The sequence below is a fragment of the Symphalangus syndactylus genome, chromosome X (genome assembly GCF_028878055.3).
Source record: "Symphalangus syndactylus isolate Jambi chromosome X, NHGRI_mSymSyn1-v2.1_pri, whole genome shotgun sequence".
Lineage (NCBI taxonomy): Eukaryota > Metazoa > Chordata > Mammalia > Primates > Hylobatidae > Symphalangus > Symphalangus syndactylus.
Window position 1 is genome coordinate 121,365,943 of NC_072447.2, and position 18,863 is coordinate 121,384,805.

The 18,863-nt window shown below is 35.0% G+C and overlaps 1 protein-coding gene across 9 annotated transcripts in view; it reads right to left on the reverse strand.

The window, feature by feature from the left end:
- Positions 1-462: 462 nt before the first annotated feature.
- KLHL13 (kelch like family member 13) overlaps positions 463-18,863 on the reverse strand; it is a 233,728-nt gene continuing 215,327 nt past the window's right edge. For 8 of the 9 annotated variants that reach the window (XM_055268037.2, XM_063634849.1, XM_055268036.1 and 5 more), the window contains 3 exons: positions 14,845-15,640; positions 4,460-4,573; positions 463-2,041 (listed from right to left, as the gene is read on the reverse strand). In XM_055268037.2, the coding sequence (XP_055124012.1) occupies positions 1,554-2,041; positions 4,460-4,573; positions 14,845-15,640 (1,398 nt within the window). In that variant the 3' untranslated portion in view covers positions 463-1,553. The remainder of the gene's footprint in view (positions 2,042-4,459; positions 4,574-14,844; positions 15,641-18,863) is intronic. The other variant, XM_055268038.2, reaches the window with a different exon arrangement.

The window sequence follows — 18,863 nt, forward strand, 5'->3', positions numbered from 1 at the left end:
CAGATAAAGTAGAGAAGATCACAATATGATGCTAATATAATTCTCAAATAATTTTCACAGAAACATTTTTCCTTTGGGATCCCAGGTCAAGACAAATCTCTAAGGTAATTTTATACAATCCCTTCTCATCAGGCAAGATGGATCCTCTTGAAGATCAGGGAGACTAAACTCAGAATTGTAACTGCTCTTCTGGTTTAGACGTGGCTGGCAGTTCTTCTGTGGTGATGAAAAGCCAGTTAGCATCTTCCATAATCTAATTCCCCAAACACAACCAGCAATGAGTTTTGATGAATAAGGTTAGATTTTGTCAAATTCTTTTTTCCTTGAATAAAAAGGCATAAATATTCACTCGTCCAAGCTGCTCAGAGCTGTAAATTCTGATCACATTTTGCCATGCCAAAAATATAGATATTTAATCAAAGCAAGTCAAATCAGACAGTAATTGGATGTCTCAGACCAAAATGACATTAAAAGTTTTTATTGAACAAAAAAAGATAAAACATGGAAGTTGAATTTACTGAGCAAAAGCAGCTCTCCAGGTGAAGCTGCTATACTTTGTGCTAAATAACCTTATGAACTGAGTATACAGAATACATATAATATGCAAGTTACCTCAACAGCAAAGGAGAAGGAGTAGAATACAGTTTTTGAAGATAAAATCTGGTCAAGTGACAAATTTTGTTGCTCAAAATTTCTAGCCCTTATCCACCTAAATTCTGTATGGTTCTACATATATGCATTCAGTATGTGCATACTGAATTCCCATTTTAATGGAAGCTGCTTTTTGGAAGAATTCTTTTTAATTTCACATTTCTTTGATGTGCCACTCAATTTTTAAAAATATTATATTTGACATATGTGTATGTGTGTATGTGTATGTATGTATACACACTTTAAAAACACCAAACCCTTGTTTATAAGTAGAGGGTTCATGCTGCTTTTTAAATTATTAGTGAATTTAAGCTACTTCTCCTGTGTGTCTAAGAAACTTTGTGTTCTCAATGCACCCACACAGTCAAGTGGGTTGACAGATATGTCAAAAATACTTTATGAAAAGAGGGAGGTAGCTCATGCGAGTTGGCAACCTTTTGTGTATTGTTTCCTGTTCAAGCAGGCTGCCTCCCTTTGACATCTTACAGTCAAAGATGAAAGGAAAACTTTTTACTTGAAGCCTAGTGAGCACAGTTGTACATTTACTATAATCCACCTTCAACTTGGCTTATTGGGTTTACTAATGTAAGATGACAAATACCTTACACCCAATACACAGCATTTAAAAAGTACTGAAGAAACATTTTATAGACAATACTTTTCTTTCATATGTTAAACATCAGCTTCTATGGGATACATTTCCAGAATGGTTGTGTTACCACTTTATAAACATTCTAGGCCAAACAAAGAGCACAAATAACATCAATGTTGTCTTTTTTCCAATATCTGTATCAATTACCAGAGGCTAATCCTAACATATATACTACTTAAGGGGGAAAAAGAAGAGAATTTATGACACATTGCAAAGATAGAACTACAGCATCTTAGTTGTGGAGATGATCTTAAGATGCAGAAAGAGGGGACTCTCTAGAAGGTGATGGTGTGGTTTCTTCTGGTGGAAAAACTGTGAGTGTGCAAGCACGAATGCCGCCAAGGGATTCTGGGAGATCAAAAACCTTATGCCATTCATCTTTATCTGGATCATATTTCTGCACTATCTCTACCATACAACGATTATTCCAAGAATACCCCCCAACCACATAGATTTTATTTTCGAAGACAGCGACCCCAACATCACTCTGCCCTCTTAACATGGCAGCAATTGGGGTCCACTGGTCAAGGATAGGTGAATAGTATTCACAGCTTAGGACATCATCATAATCACTTGTTCCTCTGAAGTGATTGCCACCAATGACATAGAGCCTTTCTCCCACTGTACACATGCAATGCAGACCTCTGACAGTGGTCATTGGCGCCTTCTGGATCCATTTGTCAGTATCAGGGTCAAAGCACATGAGCTCCTTTTGAAAAGTATCATGAGTAATTCCTCCTAAAGAATGAAAACAATAGTTTTGAAGTAAATAGATTATAGAAATGCAAAAGTAATTAAAGGAGCTCTGTCACAGGTAACTTTTAGTCACATATTATGACATATAGCTTATCAATACTGTTCTTAGGACTGTCTTCCCTCTGTAAATACATTCTCTGGATTAAAAGTAAAGAAAATAGCATTTTCATCTTCTTAAAGAACAAAACAATTACTTTTTTTGCAATCACTTACATTATTGCAATGACTTTCTCAAATGGAGATCCATGGTATTTAAAAGGCTTTGCTGAAGGAAAATAAATTTTGATCACTGATAGAGTTGGGTCTGTAGTAAATTCCAACTACAAAGCATCGTTCACTACTTACTGCCTTTTAGTGGGTACCCTCTGGGTGTTGAGCACTGGGCTAGAGCACATTAAATTCCAGGTGCCCATTTCCTCACTTGTCACAAAACAATATCTACTCTAGTTATTGCATCAAGATTGTGACTCTGAAGTGAGATATTTATCAAAATGCTTTGAAAAAGTTGAAAGTCTTGTACAAGTGTAAAAGCTTATAAGAATATTCAGAATTGTTTATGTTTATAGAGTTTTCTGTGGGCAGAGTGAGGGTGGATAATGTCATCTGTTATCAGAATGGATATTTAAAAATCTAAAGAATTAGAATGCTGAATATATATGGAATTTTATACATGCACCAATTTGCTGTTAATCTAATTTAGTCTGTATCATCTACAAAGTGTACTCTTAGATCATATATAAACCAGTCTCTACAATGAAAGTATTAAACTATACCTTCTAAAGACAAGGGAGAGAAGTAAGCTAATCTTTAGTCAAATCATTCAAAGCTTTACTGTCAAGTGGCCAGATGTCAATCACTATCACTGTTTCCTTCTGCTTTTTAAAAATATTTTCCTTGTGCTTTACAGAATTCCCAGAAAGCAAAAGAGTGTTCATTGTTTTGAAAATCAGCTATAGTTTCTAACCACTCTTGATTGGGAAGGTCATTTCTGCAATATACACCAGTTGTGCCAAAGCACCACTAAAACAATTCAGGTGTCATTTTTCTCAGAGGAGTTGGAGCTTTCATTATAATGGTACAGCAGCTGCCCACATAAAATAGATAGATGGTGTAAATCATTGATTAATGGGAGCATATTTATTACCTGGATGGCTCTTCCAATATAAGACATTCTGTAGTTGCTCATGAATTTAACACCAGAAACCTGCCAATCATATACTACAGGCCTTTCATTGATACTTATTGATTACAGATTTCATAAGGCAGTGGTCTATCAGGCCACAAATAGCACCTTTACACCCTTGGTCTCTAGCAATGTAACTGCTGGCCTGGCACTGGCAGGCCTTCAAATGGGGAAGAATTGTCCCAGGCAGAGTGTGTCAGGGCCAAATGATAATAACCTGACTAACAAAGTTAAATGTCAATACCAGAGGTGGTCATTACATTAAAGTGAGACTTCTTCCTAAATTCTACCAGAGAACGAAAGCAGAAAATGCATTAAAAAAAGAAAGAAATTCTACAGTAGGTTGATTTAAACACCAACAATTTGAGAATGAAAGTTGCTACTGGGACACTGTGAACAAACTATAGCCACTTCAGAATTTTTTAACAGAAAAATATATCTTAATGTGCATAAAATACAGATAATCAGCACAGAAATATTTATGCAATGACACCATAGTAGAATCCCCTTATAATGCTAAGGAAGAAGGAAACCCACATTGTGGGCTATACTGAAAGAGAGAATGAACATTATTATGTACTACTATGCATATTGGAAGCACGTTTTATGCATAGGAGAGCTTATATGTTATATAATGATACACTCCTTCAAATAGTTTAGCTAAATCTGAAATGAATTAATTGTTGCTACAGAAACTATGAATGGTATTTATTAGAATACAGAGCATGGGGACTGGAAAGCAAAATTTGAATGCTTTCCAATTTCTTCTAAGTTATACCTTACAACAAGATTGGTTTACTAGTACTCTTATCAATTTACAGAATGCCCAAGGCATTCATATGCAAATACACACAAAAATAGTTTCTAAAATCAACATAAATTATTTTTTCTGGATTTTTTTTTTTTTTTTTGAGATGGAGTCTCGCTCTTTCACCCAGGCTGGAGTACAGTGGCGTGATATCGGCTCACTGCAACCTCCATCTTCCGGGTTCAAGAGATTCTCCTGCCTCAGCCTCCCAAGTAGCTGGGATTACAGACGTGCACCACCACATCCAGTTAATTTTCATATTTTTAATAGAGACAGGGTTTCACCATGTTGGCCCGCCTGGTCTCAAACTCCTGACGCCTGAATTATTATTATTACTACCACTATATGGAAAGATAACCATATAGTTAAAAGCTTATATATTATATTGTGTTCATAGATACTTGTTTACCTGAAATATACATCACTCCTCCATACACAGTTCCAGCATGGCCATAGTGGGGCTCACTCATTTTGGCAACATAGGTCCATTCATTTGTTCTTGGATTGTAACATTCTACTGTGGCTGTTAAAAAAAAAAAAAAAGAAAAGAAAATTATTTTTAACTTCAAATTTAGCAATTAATTATTTTTCTCTTAAGTGGAACAGTAATAATATCCAAACACTTGAAACATATCTATTATAGCTATGATAGATATGTGTAAGACTTTGGGGGGAGCTCTTATAGTAATTATTGAGACTATATTAATAATATAAACCATTAGTACATGTTACATTAGACTAGACAGTGTAAGAATCTAACAAATTTCTGTCATTGCAGAAATCATTAATATTTATTCTGTAACCTGCTTACATATTTATAATTTGACATTTCTGCATTTTCTTTGCTCTAAAAACATAGGAAGAAAGGAAGAAAAAAATCAAAAGAAATGAAAAACTCCTCAATTCTGGGTCCCCATGTTGATAGAAACAAACGTTAATACATAAGAAGCAAACTTTTACATTGAGAATGAAAATACACACACTTCTTGGTTTATGTTCTGAAGCCCACTGCTTTAATTCATATACAGACTACAAAATGGACATTGATAATAATTTCTCTACATTTATACTTTAAAGCTAATAGTTTGTATATACCCACCATCATTGCAGCCAATACTACTCTTAACCTGAAGATGGTTGGCAGCATAATATAAAGATCTTTATTAAGAATACTTCCTGTCCGTAATATATTTATCATCTTTTAACATAATGTATTTTGGAGAAGTGACTTCAATTCACTTAAGTATCTTTCAATCAGTCTGTTATAACCTCAAGAACAGAACAATGTCACCAAGAAAGATGGAAAATGTAATCACTTTTTAAAACGCAGAAAAGCTATTAAGAGAACTCATCAAAAGCAGGAGGACTAGATTGACTTGAAAAGTTCATATTATTTATTGCAGACACTGCCAACTGCTAATCCAATTTCTTGCGTCCCCCAACCCTACTTTTTTAAACTAACAGAACCACAACACTGCTTAGGGAAGCACTGCACCAAGATAAAAACGAAATTTAATTTAGCAGGTTCCCTTGAAGCTTTGGTCCACCATATGATATAGCTCTGGGCAGTGACAGCTAAGCAGAAGTTTATTGAGTAGGACATTGATCAAGCCACTGGAATCAGGTTTAGCTACTTGCAACCAAATGCAATCCTGATGAATCAACCTTTGAATTAGATTCTCTACTTAAAAATTGATAGACCGCAAGCAAGACTAATAAAGAAGAAAAGAGAGAAGAATCAAATAGATGCAATAAAAAATGAAAAAGAGGATATCACCACCGATCCCACAGAAATACAATCTACCATCAGAGAATACTACAAACACCTCTATGCAAATAAACTAGAAAATCTAGAAGAAATGGATAAATTCCTCGACAAATACACCCTCCCAAGACTAAACCAGGAAGAAGTTGAATCTCTGAATAGACCAATAACAGGTTCTGAAATTGTGGCAATAATCAATAGCTTACCAACCAAAAAGAGTCCAGGACCTGATGGATTCACAGCCAAATTCTACCAGAGGTACAAGGAGGAACTGGTACCATTCCTTCTGAAACTATTCCAATCGATAGAAAAAGAGGGAATCTTCCCTAACACATTTTAAGAAGCCAGCATCGTCCTGATACCAAAGCTTGGCAGAGACATAACCAAAAAAGAGAATTTCAGACCAATATCCTTGATGAACATTGATGCAAAAATCCTCAGTAAAATACTGGCAAACCGAATCCAGCAGCACATCAAAAAGCTTATCCACCATGATCAAGTGGGCTTCATCCCTGGGATGCAAGGCTGGTTCAACATATGCAAATCAATAAATGTAATCCAGCATATAAACAGAACCAAAGACAAAAACCACATGATTATCTCAATAGATGCAGAAAAGGCCTTTGACAAAATTCAACAACTCTTCATGCTAAAAACTCTCAATAAATTAGGTATTGATGGGATGTATCTCAAAATAATAAGAGCTATCTATGACAAACCGACAGCCAATATCATACTGAATGGCCAAAAACTGGAAGCATTCCTTTTGAAAACTGGCACAAGACAGGGATGCCCTCTCTCACCACTCCTATTCAACATAGTGCTGGAAGTTCTGGCCAGAGCAATCAGGCAGGAGAAGGAAATAAAGGGTATTCAATTAGGAAAAGAGGAAGTCAAATTGTCCCTGTTTGCAGATGACATGATTGTGTATCTAGAAAACCCCATCGTCTCAGCCCAAAATCTCCTTAAGCTAATTAGCAACTTCAGCAAAGTCTCAGGATACAAAATCAATGTACAAAAATCACAAGCATTCTTGTACACCAATCACAGACAAACAGAGAGCCAAATCATGAGTGAACTCCCATTCACAATTGCTTCAAAGAGAATAAAATACCTAGGAATCCAACTTACAAGGGATGTGAAGGACCTCTTCAAGGAGAACTACAAACCACTGCTCAATGAAATAAAAGAGGATACAAACAAATGGAAGAACATTCCATGCTCATGGGTTGGAAGAATCAATAGCGTGAAAATGGCCATACTGCCCAAGGTAATTTATAGATTCAATGCCATCCCCATCAAGCTACCAATGACTTTCTTCACAGAATTGGAAAAAACTACTTTAAAGTTCATATGGAACCAAAAAAGAGCCCGCATCGCCAAGTCAATCCTAAGCCAAAACAACAAAGCTGGAGGCATCACGTTACCTGACTTCAAACTATATTACAAGGCTACAGTAACCAAAACAGCATGCTACTGGTACCACAACAGAGACATAGATCAATGGAACAGAACAGAGCCCTCAGAAATGATGCCGCATATCTACAACTATCTGATCTTTGACAAACCTGACAAAAACAAGAAATGGGGAAAGGATTTCCTATTTAATAAATGGTGCTGGGAAAACTGGCTAGCCATATGTAGAAAGCTGAAACTGCATCCCTTCCTTACACCTTATACAAAAATTAATTCAAGATGGATTAAAGACTTAAATGTTAGACCTAAAACCATTAAAATCCTACAAGAAAACCTAGGCAATACCATTCAGGACATAGGCGTGGGCAAGGACTTCATGTCTAAAACACCAAAAGCAATGGCAACAAAAGCCAAAATTGACAAATGGGATCTAATTAAACTAAAGAGCTTCTGCACAGCAAAAGAAACTACCATCAGAGTGAACAGGCAACCTACAGAATGGGAGAAAATTTTTGCAACCTACTCATCACACGAAGGGCTAATATCCAGAATCTACAATGAACTCAAATTTACAAGAAAAAAACAAACAACCCCATCAAAAAGTGGGCAAAGGACATGAACAGACACTTCTCAAAAGAAGACATTTATGCAGCCAAAAAACACATGAAGAAATGCTCATCATCACTGGCCATCAGAGAAATGGAAATCAAAACCACAGTGAGATACCATCTCACACCAGTTAGAATGGCCATCATTAAAAAGTCAGGAAACAACAGGTGCTGGAGAGGATGTGGAGAAATAGGAACACTTTTACACTGTTGGTGGGACTGTAAACTAGTTCAACTATTGTGGAAGTCAGTGTGGCAATTCCTCAGGGATCTAGAACTAGAAATACCATTTGACCCAGCCATCCCATTACTGGGTATATACCCAAAGGACTATAAATCATGCTGCTATAAAGACACATGCACACGTATGTTTATTGCAGCACTATTCACAATAGCAAAGAGTTGGAACCAACCCAAATGTCCAACAACGATAGACTGGATTAAGAAAAATGTGGCACATATACACCATGGAATACTATGCAGCCATAAAAAATGATGAGTTCATGTCCTTTGTAGGGACATGGATGAAACTGGAAGCCATCATTCTCAGTAAACTATCGCAAGGACAAAAAACCAAACACCGCATGTTCTCATTCATAGGTGGGAATTGAACAATGAGAACTCATGGACACAGGAAGGGGAACATCACACTCCAGGGACTGTTGTGGGGTGGGGGGAGGGGGGAGGGACAGCATTAGGAGATATACCTAATGCTAAATGACGAGTTAATGGGTGCAGCAAAACAACATGGCACATGGATACATATGTAACAAACCTGCACATTGTGCACATGTACCCTAAAACCTAAAGTATAATAAAAAAAAAGAAATGTGAAAAAAAAAATAAATAACATGGTGACAGGCAAAACACACACACACACAGAGAGAGAGAGAGAGGAGAGAGAGAGAGACTACTTTTCCGCTCTATTCAATAATTTCATTTCATCATCAAATTCACTATGCAAAGTATGCTTTTCTCCTCCAAGCACACCTATATTATGCCATTTCTTGTATCTGTCTACTGACTTCCTTTTCCACTTACTTTAGCTTTGAATTTTAAGTCTTATTTCAAAGGCTTTTGCAATTCTCATTTTTACCTACTGCTTTGTTGGCTTTGTTCATTGCTTTAGGCCGGGATCCTTGCCAATTCTATTTCTTTTAAACCCTATTTCTAAAATTAATAACAAGTTAAACTGCCACATGCCCCAGTACTGTTTCTTTTACTATTTCTAGTCACTGGATGCCTTTTCAAATGTTCATTTCCATTTGCCTTTGGCATGACTTTTACCTAACGGACGAGCAAAATCCTACATTATTATTCTCTCTCTCTCTCTCTCTCTCTTTCTCTCTCTCGCCACATAACAGAAAACCTAGTGCATTGATTGGTACTTGGCACTAGCAAAGTCATTAATGGGAAGGTTTTAGAAGTAATTAAACCACACATCCTATCAGAAACGGGGTCTAAAAAGACTTCCAGATATCATCTCCATCTACTTGAAGCCAAAGACAGGATTCACTATAGTTTTACACTTTTCTTAATGCGGGACTCTGACTTAAACTTTGAAATTTTGGGATTGTAACTGTCCTTTCTTATGTTTAATTCAAACTTTTCCAACATGATTTCCATTAGTTTCTTCTTATTCTTTTTATAGTGGAGTTAGAATTTGAATACTTATTCACTTTTTATTATTATTAATATTTTCCTATGTAGAAAGATAATTCCTCTGTCAGTGACTTAATTGCATTTTCCCCTAATAGTGGTTATAAGAATCCATTTGTACTTTTTCATACAGGAGCCCCTCAGTGCAAGATAGCTATTAACCACCAATAACAAAATTACTATATAATAGTCCATCATTCTTAAGCTTTTTTCCAGCTAAAAATCTATCTCCTTCAGCTGTTCCAGGAGTTTAATTTTTATTGTCAACTTTTATTGTCATGCAATTCTCCATGCAGAATTGCTATTGTTATCAGTAAAATCAATAGTATTTTATTTTAAAATAAAATACATCTAATTAAAAAGTAGATACACATGCTCTTATTTCCATTTTCCATATTTACACGACACTCAGATATAGGTTACTACCAACAACTCTGATGGGAAGAGGGAGCAAGGGATAATGCAAAGCAAAGAGTTGGAGCCACAAAGCAGTGCTTCAATCGTAGTCTATAAGAGTTGGAAATGGTAAAGAGGCAACTGGAAAAATCTAGAGCAGGTGGCAGCAAACCTCAGTCCATAGGCCAAATCCAGTCTACTTCCTGTCTTGTAGGGCCCAAAAGATAAAAATATGATTTTACATTGTTTACACATTGAAAAAGAATCAAGACTATTTTGTAACTTATGAAAATTCTATAAAATTCAAATTTCAGTGTTCACAAATAAAGCTTTATTGGAGCACAGCCTCACTCATTTGTTTATGGATTATGTAGGGTTGCTTTTACACTACAACAGCAGAGTTGATTACTTGTGACAGAGATTGAATGGCCCACAAAGCTGGAAATAGACTCTTTCTGGCCCTTTACAAAAGTTTGCTGACCCCTAATCTAGAGAATTAACTTCAGTAGTTTGGTGGCCTAGTGTTTACATTAAAGAATCTCTCCAATTTAAGAATTATACTTAGGTTGGTTATCTCACATATACCAGGAGTTCTTATTTTCTGAGATAATTCCATAGGAATCTAGAATTGGTCCCAGAAGATGATGTGGAATTTATTTGTTCTTTAAGATTAGGAAAGAGATTAGCCTAAAGAAAATCATTTGAACAATGACGGCTCTCATACAGGGGAGATGGACTCTAGAAACATAGAACGCTGGTGAGTGATCAAGAAATCCCCAAATCCTTTGGAGGGTATAGAGGCATTTAATAAATTTTAGTAGTTTTATTGTGCATTTATTTGAAAAACATCTAACATGTTTTCTATAAGTTATTTTATTATTTGAAACCTTAACTTATTAATATTTAACTGAAGTGAAAGATATTGGAGCTGTCATATTCTTCTTCAATATAGGAAGCCTCAATGGAAGATTGATTTCTTATATGACACAATTTTGAAAGATGCCAGAAATAACTGACTCCTTTTACACTTAAATGACAGCTACTCTAAGCTTCCCCTAGTTTCCCATTGTAACCAGTGTCAAAGGAAAGCAGCATTTTTAAGGAATTATATTTCAGCACTAAACCAGGTGAGCACATGTGTGCTAGTGCGTGTGCGCGTGCACACACACACACACACACACAGTCTTTTTTTGATGAACAATGGGCTTAGGTTTCCTTTGGTCCAAGTACCCCATGAAAAGATTTTAAAAGGCCAAATGCATTAAAGTGATCTAAACTGTCTTGCAAATGTTGCCATTGTTTTTTTTTAATTTTTAATTTTTTGTGGGTACATAGTAGGTGTATATTTTTATGGGGTACATGAGATGTTTTGATGCAGGCATGCAATGTATAATAATCACATCATAGAAGGTGGAGTATCCATCCTCTCAGGCATTTATCCTCTGTGTTACAAATAATCCAATTATATATACTCATATTTATTGTAAAACATACAATTAAATTACTATTGACTAGTCACCCTGCTGTGCTATCAAATACTAGGCCTTATTAATTCATTCTAACTATTTTTGTACCCATTAAATTTTTCTTTTTATAATTATATACAGGCAATGGTTACTGTGTGTATGAAGTGATATACTGGTACTAATCAACCTATTAAATTGTTAAATGACTTTCCCATCAGTCCCCTTTTCCTGCCACCCATTCCCATCACCTCCTTCTATTTACATAGGCATATGAACATGTCAACTTAATCAGTTACAATGGGAATGTTAATTTATTATAACAGATGTTAATGTGTGCGTTGAAGGAGGAATTCTATTTTTAAAAAGCACTTGTAGGGTAGGGGAAATGTTAAAAACTCAGTTTCTGGCAGGAACATTCAGAAATATAGGCAAGAGTTTCTTTAGAATAAAAATCTGCTATTCTGCAAAAACAATGGGTCCAAGAAAACTGGAAATGCCAACTAACACAAATTCACTTTTTATTTATATAAAGAGAAACACGATCATGGATAGAATTCAGGAAATTTCATTAATATTATTCTTTGGGAGCATTAGTAATCAAGGCAGGTTTCACCAAGTTTGGTTACCTCAGTAATATAGAATGTGACATGACAAGACAATCTACTTCTTGCTTCTATTTGAGTATAACATAGAAAGAACTCAAAGGGGGTGGAGTGGATCAGAAACAAATGAAACCTCTTGCTTTTTGGCTTTATTTAATGACTTTTTTGGCCTTTTTTCTCCTGAAATCAAGACTCTAAATTTGAATGCACTTACTAAGTCAATCACAAAATATTTTTTAAACTTCCAATATATTGTATAATAAAATGTTTAGTACAGAATGCATTTGATGGGTATGCTGATTTTAAGGGATGCAATCATTTTCTACAAAAGTTTAGCTACTTATAGGTTACAAATCTATAAGATCATTATAGATTTGTAATCTATAGATCATTTCAAATGGAATAAAATATCAAATAATTGGATGATAACTAGAATTAGAATTCTTGGAATAGATGGTTTGTGCCTGTATTATAATGACATGTGCATTTTTTTAAACGCAGTTTATGAAATACGATTAAAATGGACCTATATTTACCATTAGAGGGGAAATTTTTTTAAGTCATTATCCTTAGGTTAAGCTTTAGAAATTTTATTGTTAAAGCCTAAATATGAATTTAGGAATACCCTACGAAAAGCATGATTCCCTTGTTTCTTTACCCTTTCAAAATGAAACACAGAAGACTGTTTTTAATCAGAGATGGAGGGGTGGTTTCTGAAGGTCAGGAGCAAGGATTCCTGTGTATGAACCACTTGCACAACAGGGTGGTCTATTTCTAGTTCCTAGACGGGTATACCATAGGAGCAACTGAAAGAGGGTTGGGATAGGTTCAAAGAAAGAAGCCTCTGGCATCCTGGTTTTATGTAATGACTCTCCTTGGCCTGAAGATTAAAAACTCCCAGAAGAATATGGCTTTTAATTAGTATCAGGAACTATATATTGAAAACTAAGTAGCTGCATATTAACAGGGGTGATAATATCAACAAGCAAGGACCAACTTTGAAAAACGGAGCTATTTCCTTTGAGAAGACTGCCCAAGTTAATGACCTATTATTTGTGAAGAAAATATTTAAGAAAAGATTATCTTATACAGGGATTTTCTAAGAAACAGCCAAGTCACTACTGGCACCTTCTAGATATTTCCAGATACCACAAATTTAAAATAGCATAATAACGTGAAAATAATGCGTGTGGGTTGACTGAGGAGGCCTACAGAACAATTGTACACTAAGGACACTTATGCCTTAACTGCTTTTAAAAGTCCAATTATTAAAATATACTGGAAAACCTATGCAGTTCATGATCATACAACACAGTCCAACAATCTAGAAAATCTGGTCTTAGAAAAAAATATCATTGTAACAACAAAGAAAAAAAAAACTTTGGGTAGAAAAGATCAGGAAAAAGACCATGTCACTAACAAGAAAGGGTTTTATAAACAGGAAAGTATAAAAGCTGAGAACAGTTATTCTTTTCTCTGATAAATAGCTTAGTCTCAAATACATTCAACTATCTTTTATTTCGTAGAATATTGAAAAATAAAGATTCTGAAAATTACTCTGAACTTATCCAGAGCCAATGCCAATATTTTGAACTTTCCCAGCTCTATGGAGCCTGGAATTGGTCAACTACAAGGACTTTATTTATTTATTTATTTATTTATTTACTGGGTTCAAGCAATCCTGCTTCAGCCTCCCTAACAGCTAGGACTACAGGCATGAGCCACATCTGGCTTGCTTGCTTGTGTACTTTCTTTCTTTCTTTTTTTTCTTTCTTTCTTTCTTCCTGTCTTTTTTGTAATTTTTTATTTTATTTATTTACTTATTTATTTATATTATTATACTTTAAGTTCTGGGGTACATGTGCAGAACATGCTGTTTTGTTACATAGGTATACACGTGCCATGGTGGTTTGCTGCACCCATCAACCCATCACCTACATTAGGTATTTCTCCTAATGCTATCCCTCCCCTAGCCCCCCACCCCCCAGACAGGCCCTGGTGTGTCATGTTCCCCTCCCTGTGACAGACTCTATTTATAATAGAGAGTAAAAGAATTGAAAACAAGGCCAAACAATAATGGTAATGACAAATATATGTCACAACATAAAATGTGGACTTCCTGCCTTTATTTTTGGAAAAATTATACTATCCCAATTTTAGCTGAAATAATAAAATTATACCTTTTTGGGTTAATTTATATAGTCAAAGTATTCTATATCAAAGTATGTTTATGACCAGTTTTATACTGGGAAGACAAAAAAGTGACCATCAAAAAAAGCTTACCAGATGGGCTTATGGAAAAGAAAACTATCTGATATTACGTCAAGAGAATTATTTTTAAAACAGTCATAGATCATAATATTCACAGTGAACAAACTTTGGATAATGTTGAACTTTGTACATTTAATCTATAAAGAAAATTATCTATGTGGCCTCTAATAGGTAACAAATTTTGTAAAAGAAGAAACAATGAAAGTTTTCTGTAATGAAGGATTGTAACCTGTTCAGTAAAATATCATATGGCCTTTTAAAAGCAGAAAATGAGAAAACATGCCAAAGTTCTATCCAAGACCTTATTATAATTTAAATGAGCTAAGTATACTTTTTAGATGAACCTTCAAGATGAAGACCATATACACTGCACAAGTAAAATATGCTACAATATACTGATGTATTTGTAACATACAATTGGTTCCCTCACCAATGATATATGCCCAGATAAGGCATAAAGATGATCTCCAATATTTTCTCAGAAAAATAGTTTTAAAATAAAACCCTAGCTACATTTTTATCTGATTTTACAGGACTGCTTAGTTTATGATTTGATAAGAATTTCTGAGTGAAGAAATTTGTCTCTATGCTTAATATAAATGCACACTTACGCAGTTCACCTGCTGCATTTCGCCCACCAACTGCATACAGATATCCTTTGAGGGCACTTAGGTGGAAGAAGGTGCGCTTTTCATTTAAAGATGCAACTTGCATCCATTTATTGTATCGAGGATCAAATCTGAAGACTGTATCAACTGCCGTTTTTCCTTTTGTATCATAATTACTCTGTCCACCAACCACATAGAGAAAATTTCCAATGACGGCGATGCCATGCTGGTACCTTGGGGCATCCATGGGGGCTAACGATTTCCACTCATGGGCCTTTTCATCATACATGCGCAATTCCTTACTGACAACCAGCTGCTGCCTCAGCACTCCTCCTAATGTAACCAAGTGAGTGGTGTCAGACCTAATGGCAGTCCTGTCTGACTGCATAACTGGCTGCATATATGGCATCATTTGGTAATTGCTGGCTTCCAAAAGCAAATTCACACAAGTATTGTCAGTTCTCATGAAATCCACTGTTTGCACATAATTAATGAGCTCCTGTGGTGTCATCAGTGGAAATCGTATGTTCTTCATTAATTTTGCAGCAAAGTCCATCCGAGGCTCTTCCAGGCGAAGCCAACGACAGGTAGCCTTAAAGAGCTCCAGTTCAGTACAGTGCTTAAGGCTATTACTGGAAAGCACAAAGGCAAGACGCTCAAAAGGGAGTTTCAAGAACTCCCCCGTGCTCAGCAATGTAGGAAAATTCTTCAAGACGAAACTGTTAACGTATTTATCCACTTCGGTTAGATTGTAGGTGTTGGCAATCCGTCCAACTTCAACACAATTGTCTAAAGTGACCTATTAAGCCAATTAAAAAAAATTAAAACATGACTACTTTCATGGCAATCACATCTTGATAGCACAAACACCTGTTCTAGAATAAGAATAAATTATGCTTTTAATGTTCATATAGATACAAATAGGATTCTTATCTAAATGTATCAATGATCTACATACAGATAATTTGCAAACCACCTTTACTTAATCCAGTAGAAGGCTGACTAAAAGAAAATGATCAAAGTCAGTAAGTTAGAAGCTACTCTAAGAAACAATGTTATAACTGGAATATGGCCAAACTAGTTACTCTTCTCTCCTCAAAAATGTATCCCACCCCCACTCCCAAAATACTGATAAAATTCCTGCCAGATGGAAACTTGGGAAAATAGAAGGTTGTTCTATTATGATTCATCTCAATCCACTTCTCAGTCATTATTCTTAAAAATACCACACAGCTAGCAGATTCATGAACAGAAAAGCTCTAATACCCAATCCCTAGATTTCCCTTTCATGTAAATAGGCATCACTCATTACTATCATTCATTTTGGTTCCTTCAAAGTTATTACTCATAATGAAAATAATTTAATAAGATAACTATTCCCAGGGTAAATTAATTTTCAACATTATTTATCTGGAAACATAAGCAAGGAAATGTCTTTCTTAAGGGCAGAGGGGCATATCTACAACAAATCTCTCATGTAAATGAGATTTTGGTATCTGTGACGACTGCTTCCATCTGGGCAACATAGCTTTCCTTAGCCACTCTTACTTTCAGCACATTCTGTTTCTCTCTGGCATCAACATGAGCCCAGAACCATCTCCCCACCATAGAGCAAAATATACCATAAAGTGAAAAGCTGACAAAGAAGAGAAGTGACAGAGAGGCCTTTCCTCAGTAGAACCTCTTTTCAATGCTCTAATAACTGACTCGTCAAAGGAAAAATAGGAAAAATAATATTAGCAAATATAATACAAAGAACAAACCGCAAAAACAAGCCTACCATAAAAAATGCCAGTGTGTATGCATACAAACACACGGATCACAGGCAAAAGACTTAAATGTTTGGTTGTTTTTAAAATTTTGTCAGGTTATGTGTCCTCAATGCCACACAAACTTTATCAATGTATTGTTAACCTCACACCTGTATAGTTAACAGATTTGGCAGATGGTTAAGAGAAAATAAAATAATCCTCCTGTTGACATTTCTTTAAAAACTGAAATAGAGCTAAAACATTACTCCTCCACATAAAATGACAGCCCAGTTAGGATACAATATCACTGAAATCTCTAAGGTTAACACACACACACATTGTTATTTTCATAGATTATTTTAATTAGACTTTAACTTATGGGATATACATGCAGAATGTGCAGGTTTGTTACATAGGTATTACACCATGTAACTACCATGGTGGTTTGCTGCACCCATCAACCAGTCATCTACATTAGGTATTTCTCCTAATGCTATCCCTCCTCTAGTCTCCCAGCCTCTGACAGGCTCTGGTGTGTGATGTTCCTTCCCCTCTCTGTGCCCATGAGTTCTCATTGTTCAACTCCCACTTATGAGTGAGAACATGTGGTGTTTGGTTTTCTGTTCCTGTGTTAGTTTGCGGAGAATGATGGTTTCCAGCTTCATTTATGTCCCTACAAAGGATATGAACTCATCCCTTTTTATGGCTGCATAGTATTCCATGGTGTACATGTGCCACATTTTCTTTATCCAGTCTATCATTGATTTATTACTCAAAAAGAATTTGTGCTCTTTTAAGTAGCTGATTTGCTTTACAAAAATGTTTAATTGCTTATTTTACTTAGTAGCCATATATTTTAAAAATACCTAACACATAACTGTAACATAAAAAAAAGAAAAATAAGTTAACAAATTATGAGTCTCTAGAAATAGATAGCATAACACTGTATAAACACCCTGGATTTCTAACGTGGTTAATAAAAAGTCCATTTAATCCAATTTGAGGAGCTGCAGGTTGGTGGTTCAAAAATTTAAGTTACATAAATGGAGTTACAGTCAATACCTGTTTTCCCAATTCACCGTGAGTGGAAGGAATTTGAGGTCATGAATTCACTTCCCAAGACAAGTAGGAATTATCTCGTCCCCAGAGTGAAGGTGATTTATACTTTTGAAGATGTTTATTAGTACAGTTAGGCAAAAGTTGATGACAACACAAATATAATTCCCAAGTATGCAAATTCTCATCATTATTGATATGATTACTAAAAAACAACAAAGAATGGGTACTTTAAGAAGGCAAAATGATACTACCAGTTGCTAGTCACCAAACTGAAATCTAAATTTATAGCATGTAAAATAGAGCAAGATTAAAGATTAAAAGCCAAACTGTATAATTTAGAAATGGGATCAAAGTATTTAATTCCTTCACCTTTTCCCTCTTCAAATTTATCCAGTGAGAAAATGATTGCTAGAATAACACAAGAAAGAAACTTACATTTTATTTACAGGCATTTGGAAAATACCTTCTGTATATCAATACATTCATATACACAGACACATAAGACTAGAAAAGACTTTGACAGACCATCTAACCAATACAAATAGCTGCCTACTTTTTTCTTTAAAATCACCAGGGAAAGGTATTCCATAACCTTCCGAACTGTTATCTTCTTGATAGAAGAACTAAGAATTTTCTTTTTTTATTTCTTTCAGTTTTTAATTTTTGTAGTCACATAGTTGGTATATATATTTATGGGGTACCCAAGACTAAGTATTTTCTATAGCTCATGTACAACAGCTACCATAATGTGAGTATACAACAAAGGCTAAATACTACAAATATCAAAAATATAAAAAGTAAAGATACAATGATAGATGCAATTAAAAATAGGATACCTGTTGAATTAATGTAGCAAATTACTAAAACCTTATTAATTTCAAAATGAGACAGAGAAGAAAAATATGTATTAGGAAATTAATTCTTAGCAAGTATATGTAATCAAAGCTTAAAAATTAATCATAGAATATAGAAATTAAAGAAGCAAAGCCTACAGTAATAATTAACAATATAAATAGACCAAAACTGATGGAATTATAGTAAACAATATTCAGATAAATACATAATATTCTATAATGGTTCATTTTAATCCACTTCATCATGATTCTTAAAAGTGACTCAGCTAGATCTCCAAACATTAAGCCTAGATAGTATTTTTATTTTATTTTTTTATTTTTTATTTATTTATTTTTTTGAGACGGAGTCTCGCTCTGT